The sequence below is a fragment of the Thamnophis elegans genome, chromosome 3, assembly GCF_009769535.1.
Source record: "Thamnophis elegans isolate rThaEle1 chromosome 3, rThaEle1.pri, whole genome shotgun sequence".
In the NCBI taxonomy this organism is placed as follows: Eukaryota; Metazoa; Chordata; class Lepidosauria; order Squamata; family Colubridae; genus Thamnophis; species Thamnophis elegans.
The window spans coordinates 16,639,265-16,659,345 of NC_045543.1; the positions used below are offsets into that span (position 1 = coordinate 16,639,265).

General features: G+C 37.1%; 1 protein-coding gene across 2 annotated transcripts in view; it reads right to left on the reverse strand.

Annotated features, from left to right (window-relative positions):
• The window catches only part of COG6 (component of oligomeric golgi complex 6), a 32,371-nt gene extending 17,508 nt beyond the window's left edge, over positions 1–14,863 (reverse strand). For both annotated transcript variants that reach the window (XR_004254985.1, XM_032213389.1), the window contains exons 1-10: positions 14,637–14,863; positions 10,541–10,684; positions 9,638–9,709; positions 9,144–9,202; positions 7,190–7,301; positions 5,828–5,910; positions 5,573–5,643; positions 4,350–4,443; positions 290–418; positions 103–194 (exon numbers count right to left, since the gene is read on the reverse strand). Coding sequence is in view for 1 of the 2 variants with exons in the window: in XM_032213389.1 (XP_032069280.1) it covers positions 103–194; positions 290–418; positions 4,350–4,443; positions 5,573–5,643; positions 5,828–5,910; positions 7,190–7,301; positions 9,144–9,202; positions 9,638–9,709; positions 10,541–10,684; positions 14,637–14,810 (1,030 nt within the window). In the remaining variant the exon portion in view is untranslated. The remainder of the gene's footprint in view (positions 1–102; positions 195–289; positions 419–4,349; positions 4,444–5,572; positions 5,644–5,827; positions 5,911–7,189; positions 7,302–9,143; positions 9,203–9,637; positions 9,710–10,540; positions 10,685–14,636) is intronic.
• Positions 14,864–20,081: the final 5,218 nt, after the last annotated feature.

Genomic DNA, 20,081 nt, shown 5'->3' on the forward strand with positions numbered 1-20,081 from the left:
TAGTGGAGGTAATTGGCAGTAGGCAGTCTCTCATGAAATTCCCCTCCTCAGACTCCTGCCTCGGAAGATCCCAAACCCACAATTCTTGGCTTTCTGCAATACCTTCTGTGGTTATGTGTTTCAAGAGAGCCTCCAGGTGCTCTTTTTCGGAAGCAGTAGCCTGATGCAGCCAAGCCAACATGTCTCCCACATATCTAAAGCCAAAAGAACAACATTAATCTATTAAAAATGAGGCTTCCTATTCATAGTTATTAATGCTATACAATGTGCAATGCCACAAGTAATGTACCTCAAAGGATCGTGTGAATGCATTTCAATAGGTCGAGGTGTTCCTCCTGGACCTCCTCTAGTAAGAGCATCTATAAAGCCCCGGACCACAGTACTTCTTCTGGCTGTTCCAAACTCATCAAGAGTATATCTATAATGGGAGAAAAAATATGGGCTTACAAGTTATGGACATTTTAGTTGCCCTCCTTAGTGATCAAAGTGCCTTGTTTTATGGAAATGTAAGAATATTATGCATAAAATTCCACTGACTAGATAATTTACCAGCAGATGCCCAACACCAACGTATTTTTAATGGCCACAAAAATCATACTTTTGTTTGTCATGCTTCAGCATGCAAACAGCCACTTACGTTTTAAAACATAAGAAAATAAATTATTTATTCCGTTTCAACTATCATTTTCATTAGGATTCAATATAAGATGGGAAATTACAGAAATTACACAAACTAGAAAACATAGGCATTCAGGCCACTATCAAATTGCCTGAAAACAAGTAAAATGATTTGTTTACTTGCTTTAAATTAGTGGATAATAAGCCAACTGGAACAAGTTGTAACCATTATTTGTTCTAGCAATAGCCAGGACAACTCCAGAAGAAACATTTAAAAGAGCAAAGAATGCTACAAAAAGAGAAGGGAGTTTTATAAATTAATGCTTATATTAATAAACAACACAATTCCACATTTAACTCCATATTAATTCCATAATTCCAACTGTAATTATGTTTTAATTCAGCAGAAAGCATCTGTTGGAAAAACCAAGGCAGTCTATTCTTTGATTCAACCTCAAAATATTAAGTCTTTAAAAATAGCACAAGTCCATTTATCTTTTTGTATGACTGTATTGTATGCTGTATGTGAACCTGATGCCTTATTGTTCTTGCGAAATGGATGAGGAGAACCGAAGGGGAAGTGACTGTAGTTTTGGTGAGAAACTCATTATCACTTCTACCCTTTGGAATCCTAAAAAAAACTTCACTTTTAATACTGGAATACATTCTAGTATTAAAAATGAAGGTTTTCGTAAGAAGAAACGTCAATTTGGGACAAAAGTTAAGGAATATATCTGGGGGAAATTCATCTTCATTTCTAAGATGCCTAAAGAATATACCTATCACTTTCAGCGAGGCATGTATCAAGTGAGGTATATTGTATTAAGATAAGACAGCTGTTGACATGGTTGTGGTAGACATTCCAATATTGCCACCTTGTGGTAAATCTGAAATATATTTATATTCTTTTCACAAGATATCTCATAATATCTAAATAATAAAGAATGCAGACTTCTGGGCCATTTTTATGAATGCCTTAGTTGCGGCCTATATAGACCCATAAAAAGTATCCCTAAAAGTAATCATACAAAGAAGAACCAAATGAAATAATTAGGAAGTAATCGTATTAACTGCATTTTACTGTTAATTAAATTGAATTAAATTAAATTAATCATTCTTGACTTCTTCTATTTTTGGGTGATCTACAGATAAAAAATCTTATTCATCCCAGCTTCCAAAGTGGGGGGGGGGGGGGGAATGCAAATCGATGTGCCTCTATGAACAGGGAAGACAGCGTGGTAGCAAATACCAGTAGCCCAGCATTAAATCCAGAAGACTGCCCCCTTGTGCTCCAAAAGGCTGTTTCTCACAAGGAAGCCCATAGATATCCCATCCGTCTGATTGCCAGGAGCCATGGGATAGACAGCCACAGGCCAGGCTACATGGGTTTGCACCCTCCACACTTTTATTTAAGCACATTTGGAAGACATTTATTTTTTTAAGTTTAAAATATTTTTGAAGCAGCAGAGTAATCGAACTACTCAGTGAATGTTCCTTTATCTTGGATTAAAGATAAGAGCAAAGAAACCATTTAAAGCAGTGTTTCTCAACCTTGGCAACTTGAAGTCCTGTGGACTTCAAGTTGTCAAGGTTGAGAAACACTGCTTTAAAGGATTTAAAAATAATTAAAAACGAAAAGCCTGCCAAGAGTTGTCAAGGTTGAGAAACACTGCTTTAAAGGATTTAAAAATAATTAAAAACGAAAAGCCTGCCAAGAGTTTAAACTAAGAAAGTTTAAAACAAAGGGAATCTGGAATCTGGAATTATTGAACAAAGTATTTTTGAAACAATTAAAACACTGAATATGTATTTCTCTGGGAAAGAGTTCTATTTGAATAGATTAGTTTTGCAAAACAAAAGATAAGGAAAGTTGCTCAAGCCCATCTGACTAAAGAATTATGGAATGTTGAATAGGTTTAATGATCTGGAACAGGGGTGTCAAACTCAATCATGTCGTGGGCTAGATTGTGACATATCACAATGGTTTTTTTGCCTTTGCAGAGCCGGGGTGGATGTGTCCTGCGCGGGTCATATGCCGCCCGCAAGCCGCTAGTTGACAGGCCTGATATGGAGAAAAGAGAGAGAAAAGGAAAAAGAAAAATGTCTTTACTTTTATTTCCCCTTTCACAATTGGAATGGCTCCTCTAGCAAAATAGTGAAACTTAACAGAGATGACAGAACAAGGTATTACACTTGAGACATTCCAAAGGATCTTTGAGGAACTGGGGAACAAAGTTACAGCTACATTAACAGCATCAGTAACTGCTTACATGAATGTATTATTTAAAAGAGATCTGAAAGATGAAAAATAATTCTGAAGAATCTGCAGGACAACTGAATGGAGAAGTGAAACAAATTAAATTTAAGGTGAAAAATAAAGCAGAAATAATGGCAAGAGAACAGAAATATCAAGTCAAGAGATGAGAAACAGGCAATGGACTATTACTGGATTTAAAAAATGCAGAATCTTGTTTGAGACCAGGGGTTTTTAGAGATCAACTTGATGAAAATTGTAAAGAGAGCATTATCGAGGTCTAAAAAACATTAGGATGAAAGGAAGAAGATGTAGATAGAGATCAGGTCCTATGACCTTTTAATATCAGAGTAAGGATTGATTAAGCCAGAATACCACCTAAGAGAAACAAATTCAAAATTAACTTGTTTGACGAGGATAATAAGGGTTTTTATAAAACAATGGAAACCTTGTATGGGCTTTCTGCTGAAAATGGATTAATGACTGAGTTAATGACTTGGATTTGCCATTAGAAAAGGGTTGGATAAGGGAAGAAGCAAAATATGCAGTGTAACTTCAAAAGAGAGGAGTTGCTTGTTTGTAACTACAATTATGCCTACTAATAAAAAATATTTTATAAAATACCCACAAACTCAAGTCTTTCCTCAACTTTTAACAGTAAAGGTAGTCTTCGACCTATGACCTATGATCATTCATTTAGCAATTGTTCAAAATTATGAGGGAACTTAACAATGGTTACAACCAGTCCACGGACTTCTGGCTGTCTGAGCATGTCCACAGCCATGTGATTGCAATTTGGCCACAGTTCACAGTTGCAATTGGTTGCAGCATCCTGCAGTCCCGTGAGCTCCTCTCGCAACCTTTCCGGATAGCTTCTCCCAAGAAAGTCAATGGGCAGGAAAAGTTGCAAGTGACAGGAATAAGTCCTCCCCAATTCTCACTGCACCTCCCTCATACCCCTTACATACCCTCTTGCCCACCCATGCATTCTTCCCAACCTGCACACACACACACACACACACACACACACACATCAAAACCCATGCCACTTAGGCACCCCTTTGCACCCGCCCTGAGCAAACCTCTTGCACAGCCCAACACCCTCATGTACATTCCTGACCTGTGCTTCTTGCGCAACCTCAAACATCATTCCTGATCTTCGCCACTCACACCCTGTCGTTCCCTTCCCTATCTGGCAGCAGCCACTACCCTACCTGTCAATCTGGAGTTACAACTTGGGCTGGCTTCCCCACTGACTTTGGTGATTTGCCTGAATCACTTTCAAATCATTTTACCAGTGCTCTTTGGCAAATTCATGCATATTCTCAATAGTAGCCCTTGTTTCTTATTCCGGAGAAATTCTCTCTAAATGGTCACTTAGAATTGAGACCAACCTTTTCACAAACACATACATCCCCACCATAGTTAATTTTCTCCACATATTCATGCTGCGTGCTTAACTAAAGCAGAAACTTACTTATAGAGAACAGGCCTGTCTTGCAAAGCTTCCATTGCCTGAGCTAGAACTGGAGAAACATCACAGGTTTCTTGTGTTAAAGCCCTGCATTCACCTGTAAACAAGCCAACAGTCTGATGTCAGTATTAGTAAGGATTCAACAACATTTCGCTCCTCGTTTCATTGGTAACACTGAATCCTAGAGAAAAGATTACATTTTTATAGTGCCCTTTCGTAGAAGCCACAGTCTAAATTCAGCTGCCCTGGTGAAGTCTAGTTAAGATACAACTGTACTTTGCCACTCTGGCAGAAGCCCTCTGTATATTTAGGAGTAGTCGTCCACCCTTCCTGTGGGTACTTATTATGGGAAACACAGAGAGAGCCACAAAGAAGCTGTGGAAAACACCATGGCTATATAAAACAAACAAAGTGGGGATGCAGACTTTTTCTACAAACAGTCAACAAAGCCAGATTTTTTAGAGAAACACAATGGCAGTGATTGTTCATGTCTAGAAGACAGAGGAGAAGAGTATGTCCAAATTGTCTTCAAGCTGAAAAGCAATAGTAACAAACCATCAATATAAAAACCACCAATTTTAGGATGAGAGAACTACAAGAATGACAAAGCAGAGATTTAAGAACTGCCTGAACAATAAAGCAGCTTTAAATTCTACTGTTGTTTAAAAACAAGGAAATCATCCCTATCAAAATACAATCTTCTTTAAAGAAGCCCCAGTGGCATAGTGGTTAGAATGCAGTATTGCAAGCTAATGCTGCCTACAGTCTGGAGTTCAATCCTGACTGCCTCAAGGTAGACTCAGCCTTCCATCCTTCGGAGATCGGTAAAATGAGTACCCAGATTTTTTGGGGCAATATGTTAACATTGTGGACTGCTCAGAGAGTGCTGTAAAGTGCTATGAAACAGTATATGTCTAAATGCTATTGCTACCTTCTTTAGATTACAGAATATATACTTCTAAACTCTGAAATTTCGGTAGATTATTTGGTACAGAAAAGTAGCGTTTGAGATTCCTAAATAAATTTCAGATTATAATAGTGTTATAATGGTACCAGCAAGTGCGAACTGATTTGCCAGAAACTGCCTTAACAATCTTATACATTTTGAAGAAAATTGAGCAGAGAGTAGTAGCTACATTCATGCCATACATACTTCTAAAAGCCACCTATCTCCATCTACAAGAAAGAATACTTTAATGGGGGAAAAAATAAAATAACTATAATACCTTGGGCCCAACGATACAGCTGTTCATAAGAAGTCTCCTGGAGGAGTGCCATCTGTTCCATAATCTCCAGCCTGCAGATTTAACATGTTCTTTACAAAAGTCTTTACAAAAAGTGCAAAAACATCTAAACCTGGATGGCTTTATACTTGTCTTCATGTTTTTATTTTCCAATATAAATCTCAATATGTTAACAACTCAATTTATGAGGTTTTACTTAGTTGATGGTCCCAGTTGCTTTATACAGTGTGAACTCACCCTGATCTTTGTTGACTGGTGCGCAGAAGAATCTTGACATCATTGTGAATTTGCTTTATTCGTCTCAATACTTTAAAAAAATTCTTTAATAAAAAAAGTTCAAAATTAAAAGCTGTGATATTTTACTCAAACTTTGTTTACATAGCTATTGTACATTCAGATAATCATAATGCAGCACACTTGGTACTTGTATTGGGATTACAACTTTCAAAATTCATCCCCAGCTGGCTTGAAATTTGGGGACTGCTGTTTCATGCTTGCAGTGTAGCATTTAAAACTCAAAACGGTATTACAAATTCAGGTGGGTTTAAACTTGAAACATTTTGCACATCCATAACATAGAGAGACAGTGTCATACACGGAGGATCTGAAATGTGTTTAATGTTTTTACTTTTGATGGTGATAAAAATATATTGGTTTTGTTCCCTTTTTTAAAAATAGTAATGGCAATATATGCATTGTCTAAGAGAAGAAAATAAAGAACAATTTCCATATATCATTATAATTGTCTATACAAATTCTGTATCTGTGTGTAATCTGCTCATAAGTGGCAAGTGCCATCAGGTCTTCAAATGCGAGAGACTGTAAGGAAGACACCATCTCATTATATACTGAGTGACTGTGAACTCAGAACAATCATCCAAAAACATACAATTTAGAAACCAAAGCAAATTGACTTCGCTCATTCCAGACTTGTTCAGTGTTGTGTTCCAAATAGGCTACATTGAGCCAGAGTTTTGTAGTTTGAAATAAAGATTGCTGTGCAGCACATACTTCCTTTGTACCGTATTATTTGCTACTGTGGCTAAAGGTTAAGCATACCATAGCATTTTATTGCTGTTTGCTAAGGAGAACAGTTTCCCTTTGTTTCGATACCAGCCTCTGTTAGAAGCTGATTATTTTATTAGGTACGACGGACTAGCAACAGGAAAGAGAAGAGACAATATTGCCCACTTGAGCACAGTGGGCAATTACAATCTAAACAATTATTTCCAAGGATACAGCTAAACAGTATTATGTAGTATCAAGCTATTTTCACCACTTCCACAAGTGGACATTGCGAATTTCAGTCATGGCCCTTCTCTTCACCAATGATTATAATCCATTCTCATGTTATGAACACTTCCTAACTACTCCCATCTCTGAATTACGGAAGATTCTTTTATGTAGGCTCTTCCAGCCAGAATCTTTGCAAAGGGTAGAATTCTTTTCTAAAAACTCTATCCTTATATATCTGCTTTGGAAGGTTTTCCTGCAAGTAGCACAATTATTCATATTATCCAAAGAGAAAATGGTGATCAGAAAAGGAAGTCTGATTCAATATGTTAAATAAGGTTACTGTATGTATTTTAGGATGCTTACTTCAGTAACTGACCCATCTCTGGTGCATCGAAGGACGTTCATCTCCTCTGGAGAAAGTTGGAATTCTGCTATGAAAGCATCTGCTATTTGTGCTTTTAATTCTAACCTTTGGCTGCAATAAAAAAATTGATTCCGTTCATGACCATTATAATTTGTTTTGTATAAGCTTAGGATCTGGCAGCCATTCAAACAGAAAAGTCTTAGAGGGTACACTTTCATCTTCAGAACAGGAAGAAAAAGAAAAGGAGATGGACATAAGGGGAAGTAGGAGCTTACAGATAGTCTTTGACTTGCAACCAAAACTGAGTCCAGAATCTTGGTTGTTGAGCGAAGTGGTTGTTAAATGAGATGACACAGGAAGTCTGTCTGTGTCAATCTCACTTAAATGCCCATGTGGCTGCTTCACTCAATGATTGCAAATCCAACAGTAGTGTTTGCAGTTCTTAAGTGATTTCAGGTTGTTAAGCAGAATCCCAAATAAGGAGCATGCAGTGCCTGGGGTGGGGGAATGAGGAACCCTGCTTCTGATTTTTAGCTTCTGAGGGATACACACTTGAATGTGGGCTGTGCCAGGCCTCCCACCCCACCCCAAGGCACACTACCCACTTTATATCTATGCAGCCTCTATCTATCATGCTGCCTTTATCGTGCATGGAAAGGAACTCCTTCAATGGGGAGTACAGAAATGGAACTCATCAGAATCTGAGCTTGATTTCTGCAATCCACAGAAGGATGTCATTTTTCCTTTGCACACAGAAGGGAATTTTTCCCAAGGGATGCAGAAACAGAAATTCAATTCATCAGGATTTGAGCTCCATTTTTGCAACCCCATGAGAGTATGTCATCTCTCCTCTGTGCTTGGAAAAGAACTCTTCCAAGGGTTCAGAAATCATCAGGATCTGATGTCAACTGATGCCTTCTATTTTCAAAAGTGTTTAACGTAAAATAAGTTCAACATTTTTTCAATTTTATCATTTGTTAAAAGAGACATAGACATCCAGAATACAGACATTTTATCTACTTAAAAATGATATATAGCAAAAATTGTATATGTGTGTCTTAAAACAGCAGATGTGAGGAAGAACTCCATGAACCAATAGGAGAAAGCAGCTGATTAATAAACTGAAAACTGAATGTCTGGAAATATTTGCCAGTTTATGATTGTTCAACCAGCCTTAAATTTATATCTAATTACTCGGCACAAAAATTCCACAAATTTTGAAACACACACGACAAGGATTTACCACTTATGTACTTGTACTTAAAAGTGCAAGAGTCATTCTTTCGGAAGGGTAAAGCCCAATAAATGGAGGGACTTCATATCAGAACATACTTTGTATATGATTTTCGGATTTAAAAAAATCAGTATAGAGCAATATATAGATAGAAGAATAGAATGGAATTCCCAGAAAGGCCTAGTTGAAATTTGGATTGTGGCCTTTTGGTTGAATATTAGATTCTTTTTATTCTTCCTACATACAATAACACTGCTGTAAATCATATTTTATATCATTGCATACATGCTGGCTTATATTTTGGTTTTATTCCAAAACTGCTTTAATGCTAGTTTTAGGTTTTAGAACTTAATGGCCTTGTATTTTATTGATTTTTCTCTATTTTGTGAAATATCTACAAAGATTCATCTTCTGTGAAATTTAGAAATGCAGTTAATAAATGAAGCTTTGAAACCATTTTATTTCCTTCTCATGTGACATCCATTTTTTAAACCTATTGCCTAAATTCAAAGATAAAAGCAGAGCTAGTAGATGTTCAGGATGCACTAACATCTTACCATATCACATAGTGGAAATTATTTCTCTAGAAACTATCTGAGAGATTGCTGCACCTAATATGGCAACATAAAGTAGCCCTAAGGAGATTATTATTCAGAATAAAAAGTGAATGATGGAATCCACAACACCATTATCATTTATCTTAAGGGGAAAACATTTACCTCTCTGCTTGAAGTTTTGTTGTTTTGACAATCAAATCCTGAGTTTGCTCCTTAGTTGCCTGGAAGACATATGGATGATTAAAATAAGTTGCTATTAACGACTTAGTTTAACTTTTAAATATATATTACTTAACTATGGTAAGAATGAGTAGAAGGGCAATTTAAAGAGTCTAAAATTTCTTGTTTCCTCTCACTGACTGGGACACAGGGTGAGCCTTTTAAAAAAAATATATGTATATATCAAACATATATTGCTTTCTTAACATGAAACAAGTTTAATGTTGCCAGGCTAAAGAGAGGATTATTCTGGAACAGACTCAGGTACATTATAGAGCTGCTTCAAAAAATGCATCAATATTTTGTTTCATGCAAATGTTTTAGCACCTGAACAATCTTTACAGTCCCATTAAAAAACACTCTGTGCAATGTGTTGTTTGAAAGTAACATTTCCAGAGAGGAAAAAATGTGCAATTTCCCTACCACCTGCACAATACCTTCAAGTGATTAGTCATATCCTGGCAGCAATTGCTCATTAATTGCACATCTTCACTGATGTTTTCAAGCTCCTGAAATTGCATAGAAATACACATTATGACATTACAAATATACATTATGACAGATGGCCTAAAATATTTATTTATTAAATGTATACACTGCCCTTTTTGCAAACTGAGGCAACTCTAGGCTGCTTACAACATAATAAAACATATTAAAAATTATAAATGTAAAAACAGATTACATCTGTTTTAAACATTAAAACATTTAAAACATTAAATACAGATTAAAAGACCACAGGTTTTGGACAGAACAGCAATGATGCTTCTTTGTCATTGCACCAACTGCCTACAGCTTCTTCATCAGAGCCTCATGCCCAAAAAAACTTAGGTTTAGAAAAAAAATAATTAATACATTTGTTCAAATCAATAAATAATAAAATTCATTATTATTTCAGATTCAATTCAGTATTAATTTCAGTGAATCAATCATTTCTCTCACTAAATTCAATATTACTTCTGCCAGCAGAACTGAAAAGTTTCCCTTGCCATCTAAAGTCCTTGAAACTTGCTCCAGAAATTTGAGAACCTCCAGAACAAATGGGAAAAATTATAGGAGAAGAAAAAGAGATGGGTATCCTGTTAAAGTAAAGAGAGCTCAAACATAATTACATTTTATATCTTTTTAATTTGATTATATGAATACATTTGTCAAATAATATACACATTGTTTTATTAAACTGTATTTTCTACTCATCTAATTAAAAAAAAACCTGAAGAAAGTATTAAAGAATGCATAAGAAAAACAGTAGATTTATATAACAACCTGCAGCATAGCAGCTACCAGAGGAGGTTATCTTGAGAATGATTCTTTTCAGTAAGTTTCATGATACTTTTCTATACCTCTTTCACTTGTTTGAAAATGTAGACAAATTCTTCATTGATAGCTAAACTACGATGTTCAATATCCCCGCGCAGATTTCTTCTGGTACGCAAGCTGTTTTCCACAAAAAAGTCTGAAAGAGTCTTGAGCGCTTCTAACATTTCCTGCAAAAATATGCAATAAAGACAATGTTAACAATTCAGATATAAAAAAGTACCCTAAGGGGAACGTAGTTCTAGGTTTTCAGTCACCATATTTGTTCATGTTAAAAGTGCAAAATATTTGAAATAAATATAAAACACACACTTTATGACACATTTAATTACTTCTAAGCATAGACTAAACTACACAGTATAGTATAGTGTAGTATATGCTGTATATAAGGTATAGTATTAATAGCAATAGCAATAGCAGTTAGACTTATATACCGCTTCATAGGGCTTTCAGCCCTCTCTAAGCGGTTTACAGAGTCAGCATATCGCCCCCACAGTCTGGGTCCTCATTTCACCCACCTCGGAAGGATGGAAGGCTGAGTCAACCTTGAGCCAGTGAGATCTGAACCGCTAAACTGCATATAACAGTCAGCTGAAGTGACCTGCAGTACTGCACCCTAACCACTGCACCACCTCGGCTCTTAGTTTAAGCTAATAGTTTGGCTTTTTAACATATCTTAGGAGCATGTTGTGGGAATTATATTTGCCGTGAGCAATTTCTTGCCACTTGAAACATGGCTCTAACCAGTCACAAACAAAAAAATTAGCTATGGCAGAAATTTATGGTAGGCACTGAGGCAACATCTGCAGGCCTTCTGGTCCCCATGACCCCAGAGGAACTACAGGGGAATCTCTGCTGTAGAGAACAGCTTTAGTGCAGTTCAAAAGGCAGGAAAAAGCACTCCCTCCTTTCTCCTTCAAAAGAAGCACTTAGAAGCACACAAAGTATGCACAGAGAATTGTCTGGAGGGCAGGAGGAGAAGCAATGGATGGAAATTAATCAAGAAGAGAAGCAGCCTAAAACTAAGGAGAAATTTCCTGACAGCTAGAACAATTAATCAGTGGAGCAACTTGCCTCCAGAGGTTGTGAATACTCCAACACTGGAAATTTTAAAGAAGAGATTGGACAACCATTTGTTTGAAATGGTATAGGGTTTCCTGCCTAAGCAAAGGGTTGGACTAGAAGACGTCCAAGGTCCAACCTTCCAACTCTATTCTTCTCTTATTACGATACAAATATTAAAAGGCAGTTTCATAACTTAAAACCTGCTTTCTCATAGAGGTCTCCCTTGCTAACAAATCATATACATCACAAGATCTATGATTTCACAATGCAGTTTGTACTCACACTTGTGAGTTATGATTAAATAATAGATCTGTTATCTGTTGCTATAAATACTGTGTGTATGCTTCACACCTAACTCTGGTAGCATAGCAGCATCACTAAATCTGTGAACATGAAATAGACCAGCAATTGAAAATATTTTTGTGACTGTGCATACTAATTGTGAAGATCCATGCTTCACAAAATACAGCCTTTTGTACATCTTTTATGAGGCAGATTCAAGGCTGATAATGCCGCCTGTTTGTAGAGAGGTGAGTTTCTTTTGTAAAGTATCTGTATACATTTAAGAACACATAAAGATCTTCCTTCTTTATATTTTTGCACTAATCAGCAGATGTTGAAATAAACTTGAGGATGGTTTTTTTGGGTCAGCGTTAAGGAAAAAAAATCAATTATTCTATAATACATTTAATATGATGACTGTAAACAAAGAATGGAATTTTATAGCCTAAATGCATAATATGAGGATACGGTATTCATGTCTTAAATGCATGGTTTGGGCCCCACAATAGTCCCAAGGAACTTTTTTCACTGTAATCTGTTGCCACAGTTATAAACTGTGGTTATAAATTATGAGTGTCTATGTTAACCCTCCCAATCCATAAAGCATGCCTTAAATCCATAATTTTGCCATTCAAAAAACATTGTGCTACGCATTTTATAACAACCATTAACATAAACTTTAATCTAATACAGCACCAAAAATTTACATATAAAAACTTTAGGATGTGTTACGAATTTGTGGCTTGGATTTGTCAAAATACCATCATAAAACAGACGATCCATTTTTGCTATACTGTATTGATATCACTGAGGATTTTAATTCATATCCATCTATCTGAACTATTCAACTATTTTTGGAGACCAATATGTAGCAGTGATTCTGTGACGTTCAATGTGATGCAAGTCACATGATGTGACAATTGAGGGCAACATTTCTATTACTAAGTGAGACATTTGTTAAGTGAGGTTTGCCCCATTTTACGACCTTTCTTGCCACGGTTGTTAAGTGAATTATTGCAACTGTTAAGCTAATAGCATGGTTGTTAAGTGAATCTGGCTTTCTCAATGACTTTGTCAGAGTATCACAAAACAGAATCACATGATCCTGAGACACCGCAACCATCATAAATATGAATCAGTTGCCAAGTAGCTGAATTCGGAGCATGTAACCGTGGGGATGCTTGGTTTTAGTGTGAAAATGGTCATACATTTCTTTTTTAGTGCTGTTGTAATTTCAAGCAATCACTAAATGAACAACTGTGAGTCAAGGACTACCTGTATAATAATCCTTCCTCCTATTTTCCCACAACAACAACCCTGTGAAGAGGCCATGAAAGAGGCCAGTGGCTTTCATGGGTAAGACTGAACTAGAATGCATAGTCTCCAAGTTTCTAGCCTGGTTACCTCAACCACTAGACCCCATAACCACATTTGTTGAAATTTTATTGATCATTCTTTAGACTACAGGTGATGTGGCAGTTTACGTGAGGAAGTGAAATGGATATTTCTAGTTTGCAGGATGTTCTAAAAGTATGTCAAACCTTCTAGAGATATAACATATAGATTTAGCTTCTTCCATCCTTCCTCATGCAACTCAAAAAGCACATATCCATATTTCAGCATTTTAGTACCACATTTTGTAGTATAATCTGAGAGATGCTCTAGGGAAGACAAACATCGATCTAGGGACTGTATGATCCATGGACCACAGACTGCCCATGGTTCTTTCAGTAAGCAAGAACCTGTTTTACTTTACTATAATAATTGGGCCATGTCATACATTATCATTTGGCTAATAATCCTGCGAATTGCATTTAATTCACTAATACATTTCACAGATGGTTCCTGAGAAAAGCACTTGATAAATGCAGCATCAAATTATAATACACATCATGTGAGTATAAGTCATCACAGAGACAATCCAATGGAAAAATCTCCTTCAGAACATGCTTTTAAGAGCAGCCAGTTTCCACATTGCTCATCCTGCACATTTCACTTTCCCATCATATATTTAAACTGCAGCTATGCCATGAACAAATTCACAAGTTTTAAATAATCACTCTGGGATTCAATTCTCAGATCTAATCCTTTCGGAAAAATGGGTACAGGACATGTAGGCAGCAATTTCTGGGTGTCAAATAACACAGTGGTGCTGGTGCAGAACTTAGCTCATAGATCCATGGTGGGTTTTTGAAGTGAATATCTTACATTTCTATCCCCATCCGGGTTGAATCACAGGGAATCCTTGTCCTGTCCTACAGTACCCATTTATTTGTACCCATTTCCTGTGTTTATATCATGTTTATTCTTCTTCCTGTTATCTTGCTTACAGCAGGACTGTAACTTTGTTGCTTGAATCCTTACCATTGATATTGATTATTTCCTAGTTGCTTATTTGTACTCTATGACTATCATTAAGTACTGTACCTTATGATTCTTGATGAATATATCTTGTTTTTTATGTACTCTGAGAGCATATACACCAAAGACAAATTCCTTGTGTGTCCAATCACACTTGGCCAATAAAGAATTCTATTCTATTGTACATGAGTGACAAACTAACTAACTAAAAACTAGCCCTTTCCAGTGTATTCAGTTACAGCACTCATCTTGCCCTGAAGCAGCACACTCGCTGGGGATGATGGAAGCTCAAAATAGCCAGCTAGGGCCTGTTTTTCTGTCCTCTGCCTTTTAGCCGAGACAGAGCCGGCTTTATTTTTCAGAAAGGTGGAAGGAAGGGGAGAAAAAGGGAGGCGACGAATCAACCTGACTTACTTTGTCCGCTTCCAACCGCGTCTCTAGCACTTTGCGGAGCTTGCGGGACAGCGGGTTGGCGCCGGCTCCGCCGGGCGGACCCTGAGATAAACCCCCCGTTGTAGGGATAGCCGAAGCAGCAGCCCCAGCCGTGAATGAACGCGGCGGCAGGTGTTCTTCGGATACTGCCGCCATTTTCGTCCCGAAACTGCCGTGGTGGCGAAGGCAGCGCCGGGACTCGGACAAGGTGCGTCGGCGCACAGATTCCCTCCTCTCCTCTGCCCGAGAAGTGTAGTTCCGCCCCCCCCCCCCCCTCTCTCTCTCGACTAGGCGCCTCATAGGAGTCAGAGGGAAGCTTTGCTTTTTCGCGATTAGGACAATTAAAACGCACTTTTTGCTCCTCGCTTTCATCGCAATAATGAATTATCACATTAATAGGGATCTTGCATCCAGGAGATACAGGTAGTCCTCGAATTACAACAATTCATTTAGTGACCGTTCGTAGTTACTACGACTTATGTGACCCTTTTTCACACTTATGACCATTGCAACATCCCCATGGTCCCATGATTTATATTCAGATGCTTGATAACTGGCTCATATTTATGGCGGTTGCTGTGTCCCGGGGTCATGTCATTACCTTTTGTGATCTACCGACCATCAAAGTCAATGGAGAAGTCAGATTCACTTAACAACCAGGTTACTGATTTAACTGCAGTGATTCACTTAACAAACGTGGCAAAAAAAGTTGTAAAATGGGGCAAAACTCACTTAACAAATTTCTCATTTAGCAACATAAATTTGGCCTCAGTTGTGGTTGTAAGTCGAGGACTACCTGTATTTAACTCTAATTTTTGGTAGGGCTGAATTCAGATTTTCCTCCTTTTCGGTGTGTGTCTTCTTCAAAATTCAGTAATTGGATTACATGCATGAAATAACTCAAATTTGAGCACAATTGACAAATGTTGGTTCTTGTTAATAACATTCCTAGTTCATTCTAAATTCCAAGTGATTCAACCGACACAAACATGTAGTTTTCTTGTCATTTGTTTTCTTTCTCTAGTGTAGTTTATAGCTGTGGGAATTCCTGGTAGTTTCCTATGTAGATATTATGATGTTTAGCTTTTCTTTTTTTTCTGCTTAGCTGAAGTTGACAAGGTGCTGCCACCTGCTGTGATTTGGCAAGTAATTTTATAGCAATAGTTTGTCACAAGACTTAATTCTATCATAACAGGCTTAGTGGTGGGATCTATATTTTTGCATTGCCTCTATTATTTATAACCGCAAACTTTCAAGTCCCCAACATCTTTTTACTCAAAGTAGAATGATGACATCAGAAACCTCTTAACATCAGAAACCTCTTGGGAGATGGAGAAAGATGATTCGTATCTATCTTATCTATGGCAGGTTATGAGCTATATTTGTGACAAGATTATATTGTTTGATGAAGATAAACAATCTCCAAAATTACCAAAGTAGTTGTTCAATTGTACAAATTGCACAACTGGGACAAAAGTTGCTCAGAATACCGTAAATAAACACTGGTTTTTAGAAATCTAAAACCCAGTCTCTTATACCAAAGCAATGCTATTTTGCTTAATTGAAAAGCATAGATCCTTTGAAAGATGGAAAAGTTATGATCATACAAAATGTATATACATTTCTATAACATTTTCAAAGTATTTTACAACATTATGATACTCTCCGTCTCCCATATTGCATGGGGGAAAGAGAGGTTTTCTAAAAAGATGATATCTAAAACTTTGACAACTACAGTAGGAGATAACTTATTTGATTCTTCAACATTGTGAATTCTGTCATGCAGAAAAGTAATTGGCTGACAAAAGCAGGAGATAAAATTCAACATGGATCTTATAAATATGGACAGATAAGTAATTGGAAACTAAAGAGTTACACTGTTGGATCTGAGAGATTTCTCAGCTACATTCAGTAATACCAACCTTAATTTGCTTCTGGAGTTCTCCCTGAAAACCTCCCAGCAGGATTGGTGTTTAGCAGCGGACTGATGATCTATAGGATTTCTTGGGGCTTCATTTTGCCCCTTTATCTCAGCAGAAGATAGAATACTGAACATGATACTGGTGTGCTTGTGATCTTTCTCCTCAATACCTGACAGGCTTTTCCTCAACCCATACTTTTATTGATTCATTTTCAGACACACATACAATAAAATTACCATGTATAAAAGAAAAACTTTAAGTAATAATACATTTGAAACACACAGAGAAACTATAGTTACAGCTATATCCCAAGTTCACCTGATTTTACAAATCTTTCAAAAGGAACATTTTTAAAAAATATTGACCATCAATATTCAAAAAATGTTTCCCAAAGGAAGAGAAAGTGACAATTCTTGATTAACCAAATATATAATTTCCCTCAAAAATTCCTAAATCATGCATCTCTGAAATCTAGTCCTTCATACCTGGAATTATAGTATCTTCTCATCTAAGGATTATACTTTTTGCTATTGTTAAAACATGAAAACTCTCCTTTGTTCTGAACATGTCAAGTTCTAAGTAATTAGTGGATAAATGACTACAATGTAGGCATCTTTAAAAACTAGGATTTTCTCAATAATTCCGTCAATGTAATGTGTAACATTACTCCAAAAAGGGCATAACCAAAAATATGGCCATAATATATGATTAAATTGTCCTCAAATTTCTTGCAATACCAATACAAATCATCATTTGTTAATCTTTTATAAAACATTCTAGATGGTGTCCAGTACATAAGAAAGCCAATCTATTGATGAATGCATTTTATTTTTAAATCACAGCACAAGTCTCATGCACCTATATGAACCTCATTATGATTCTTAGCCAATAAAAATTATGCATTGGGACAATCTGGAAGCACAGTAAAAGGTCAAATATTATGGTGGAGAATATCAAGGCTACTAAAATACATCACATGTTCATCTTCTGATAAATAGTGTTTCATGGCTGGCTATATCCATTATAATGGCATGATATGAATTGGCTAACTAGAAGAAGTGATCTAGAGCAGAGGCTTTTTAATGTCTTTAGGGAATGGAACCTCTTAGAGGTTTCTTTTTTAAAAAACTGGAATCTGTGATCGAAAAGCATAGTTTTGGTGACAGAAGATTTATTGTGTTGGAGTTAACAGGGTTTTTTTTTACCTCTAGTCTCTCATGGAACCCCAGCTGGTTCTTATATAGGTAGCCCTTGACTTACAATAGTTCTTTAGTGACCATTCAACGTTACAACAGCACTGAAAAAAATAACATGATCAAAATTTAGATGCTTGGCTACTGACTCACATTTATAACAGTTGCAGTGTCCTGGGATCATGTGATCCTTTTTGCGACCTTCTGACAAGCAAACTCAAAGGAGCCGAGGTGGCGCAGTGGTTAGGGTGCAGTACTGCAGGCCACTTCAGCTGACTGTTATCTGCAGTTCAGCGGTTCAAATCTCACTGGCTCAAGGTTGACTCAACCTTCCATCCTTCCGAGGTAGGTGAAATGAGGACCCAGACTGTGGGGGCAATATGCTGACTCTGTAAACCGCTTAGAGAGGGCTGAAAGCCCTATGAAGCGGTATATAAGTCTAACTGCTATTGCTATTGCTATTGCTAAAGTCAAAGAGAAAGTCAGATTCACTTAACAACTGTGTTACTGAAGTGATTCACTAACAACTATAGCAAGACAGGCCATAAAATGGGGCAAAACAAATGTCCCACTTAACAACAACAATTTGGGCTCAGTTATGGTCATAAGTTGAGAACTGCCTATAGTGTTCTAGGGATCTGTAGAAGACAGTTTGAAAAATTCTGGTCTAGACTTTGGGAAATGGCTCTCACCCTTGTGCTGATGTTACCCCAGCTGCATCTTTCTTTTTAGCTGATATGATTAATAAGTTGAGGATCAGTCTATACAAAAGAGTCCTCTGCCTTTTAGGGAAGATTGATTCAAAGAATAAAACCCAAGAAATGTCTTCTTCAGTTTATTTGAATACCAGCATTCAAAAGGTACTAGATGAAGAAAAATAGAGTGAAGCAGTTACCTGAAATTATATTGCCTTCTGAGCTTACAGTAACATTATCTTCATTGAATTAGAAGCTTCTGCCAAGTTCTGTCTCAGCTCAGAGACAGCTATGGCAGAAGGCAAAATAAAATTACAGTTTTAGCTTCACGAGAGAAGAGGCCAAATCTAACCATGGTATAGTCCTCCATTGTGAATTTCCCCAACTATGTGAAATTTCATTGGGGCCTCTGCAGCTGCCTGGTAGATAATGCTTGATGTGCTAGTAAAGTATAGTCTTCAAAAGGTTGTGTTTCAAGAGCTCCATCTGCCACCTATTTAGCCTCTTGCCTTTCTCTCTGAACAGTCTAATTATAGGATTGGGATTTATATTTGGAATGTAGAATAATTCTTCAGATGTATGCATCCACATCCAGTCTGATTTCTTGGAGTTCCTAGGAAATATTGCATCCGGATCACCTGCCTCCCCCCCCCCCTCTCTGTCTGTTGCTTGCACAGGTATTCAACTCACCTGTGCTGAATGAACTGCGGCTGCTACCAGACACTGACGGCCCATGTGCACTCGCCACCTCCTATGCTGGCCACGCCCAACTCTTCACTAGGGCTTACTTTTGGGGAGGGCTTATATTAGGTGCATGCATAAAACCAGGCTGGGGCTTATTTGGGGGTAGGTCATACTTTGGGGGAAACATGATAATAAAAACAATAGGTTTAATGATTAGGTTGAGAGTTCAATCCTAGGTAGCAGCAGATGTTTCTTTCCTAGAACTCAAAGAAAAAAATCTGTTGTGGCATCAGGAAGGACATCGGGCCAATAAATGCTCAGCTCCATCCAATCGCCCTGACTCTACCCTGAATTAAGGGATTACAGGGTTGTAAAAAGGAAGGTTTTTTTAAAAATGATCCCTATATAAAATAAATCAAATTTAGCTCCCCCACCCTTATACTACCATTATTTTTCAGAAAGTATTGGGGTCCTTTAGCATGCTATCAAAGGCTACATATAACTCTTAGTCTGGAAAAAGTTGTGCCTATGGAGATGTTGGAAATCATGGTGGCACAGACATTCAAGATGATGTATAATGTTACAAGGGCAAGCCGTAGCTTAATACTTGCACTTGTTTTTAAATTTGAACACAGAATTATGTCATAGATGTGGACATCAAATTCCTATTAACTTAAAAATTTACATGTGAGGTGCAAATTGGACATGTTAAAACCAAGGTCATATTTCTATCAATATTACTTGATTCCTAAGTGAAAAACTATGATTCGGGGGAGGGGGGACCAATTATTCTAAATCAGATTTAGATGCCTTAACAATGTATAACTTGAAGTAAAAAAGGCATATGTAGCATATGAATGTTACAAGCTGTATAACCACTGCAACATTTTTTTCAACATCTACTTTGTAGAGTTAAAGTACTTAAGTTCAGCA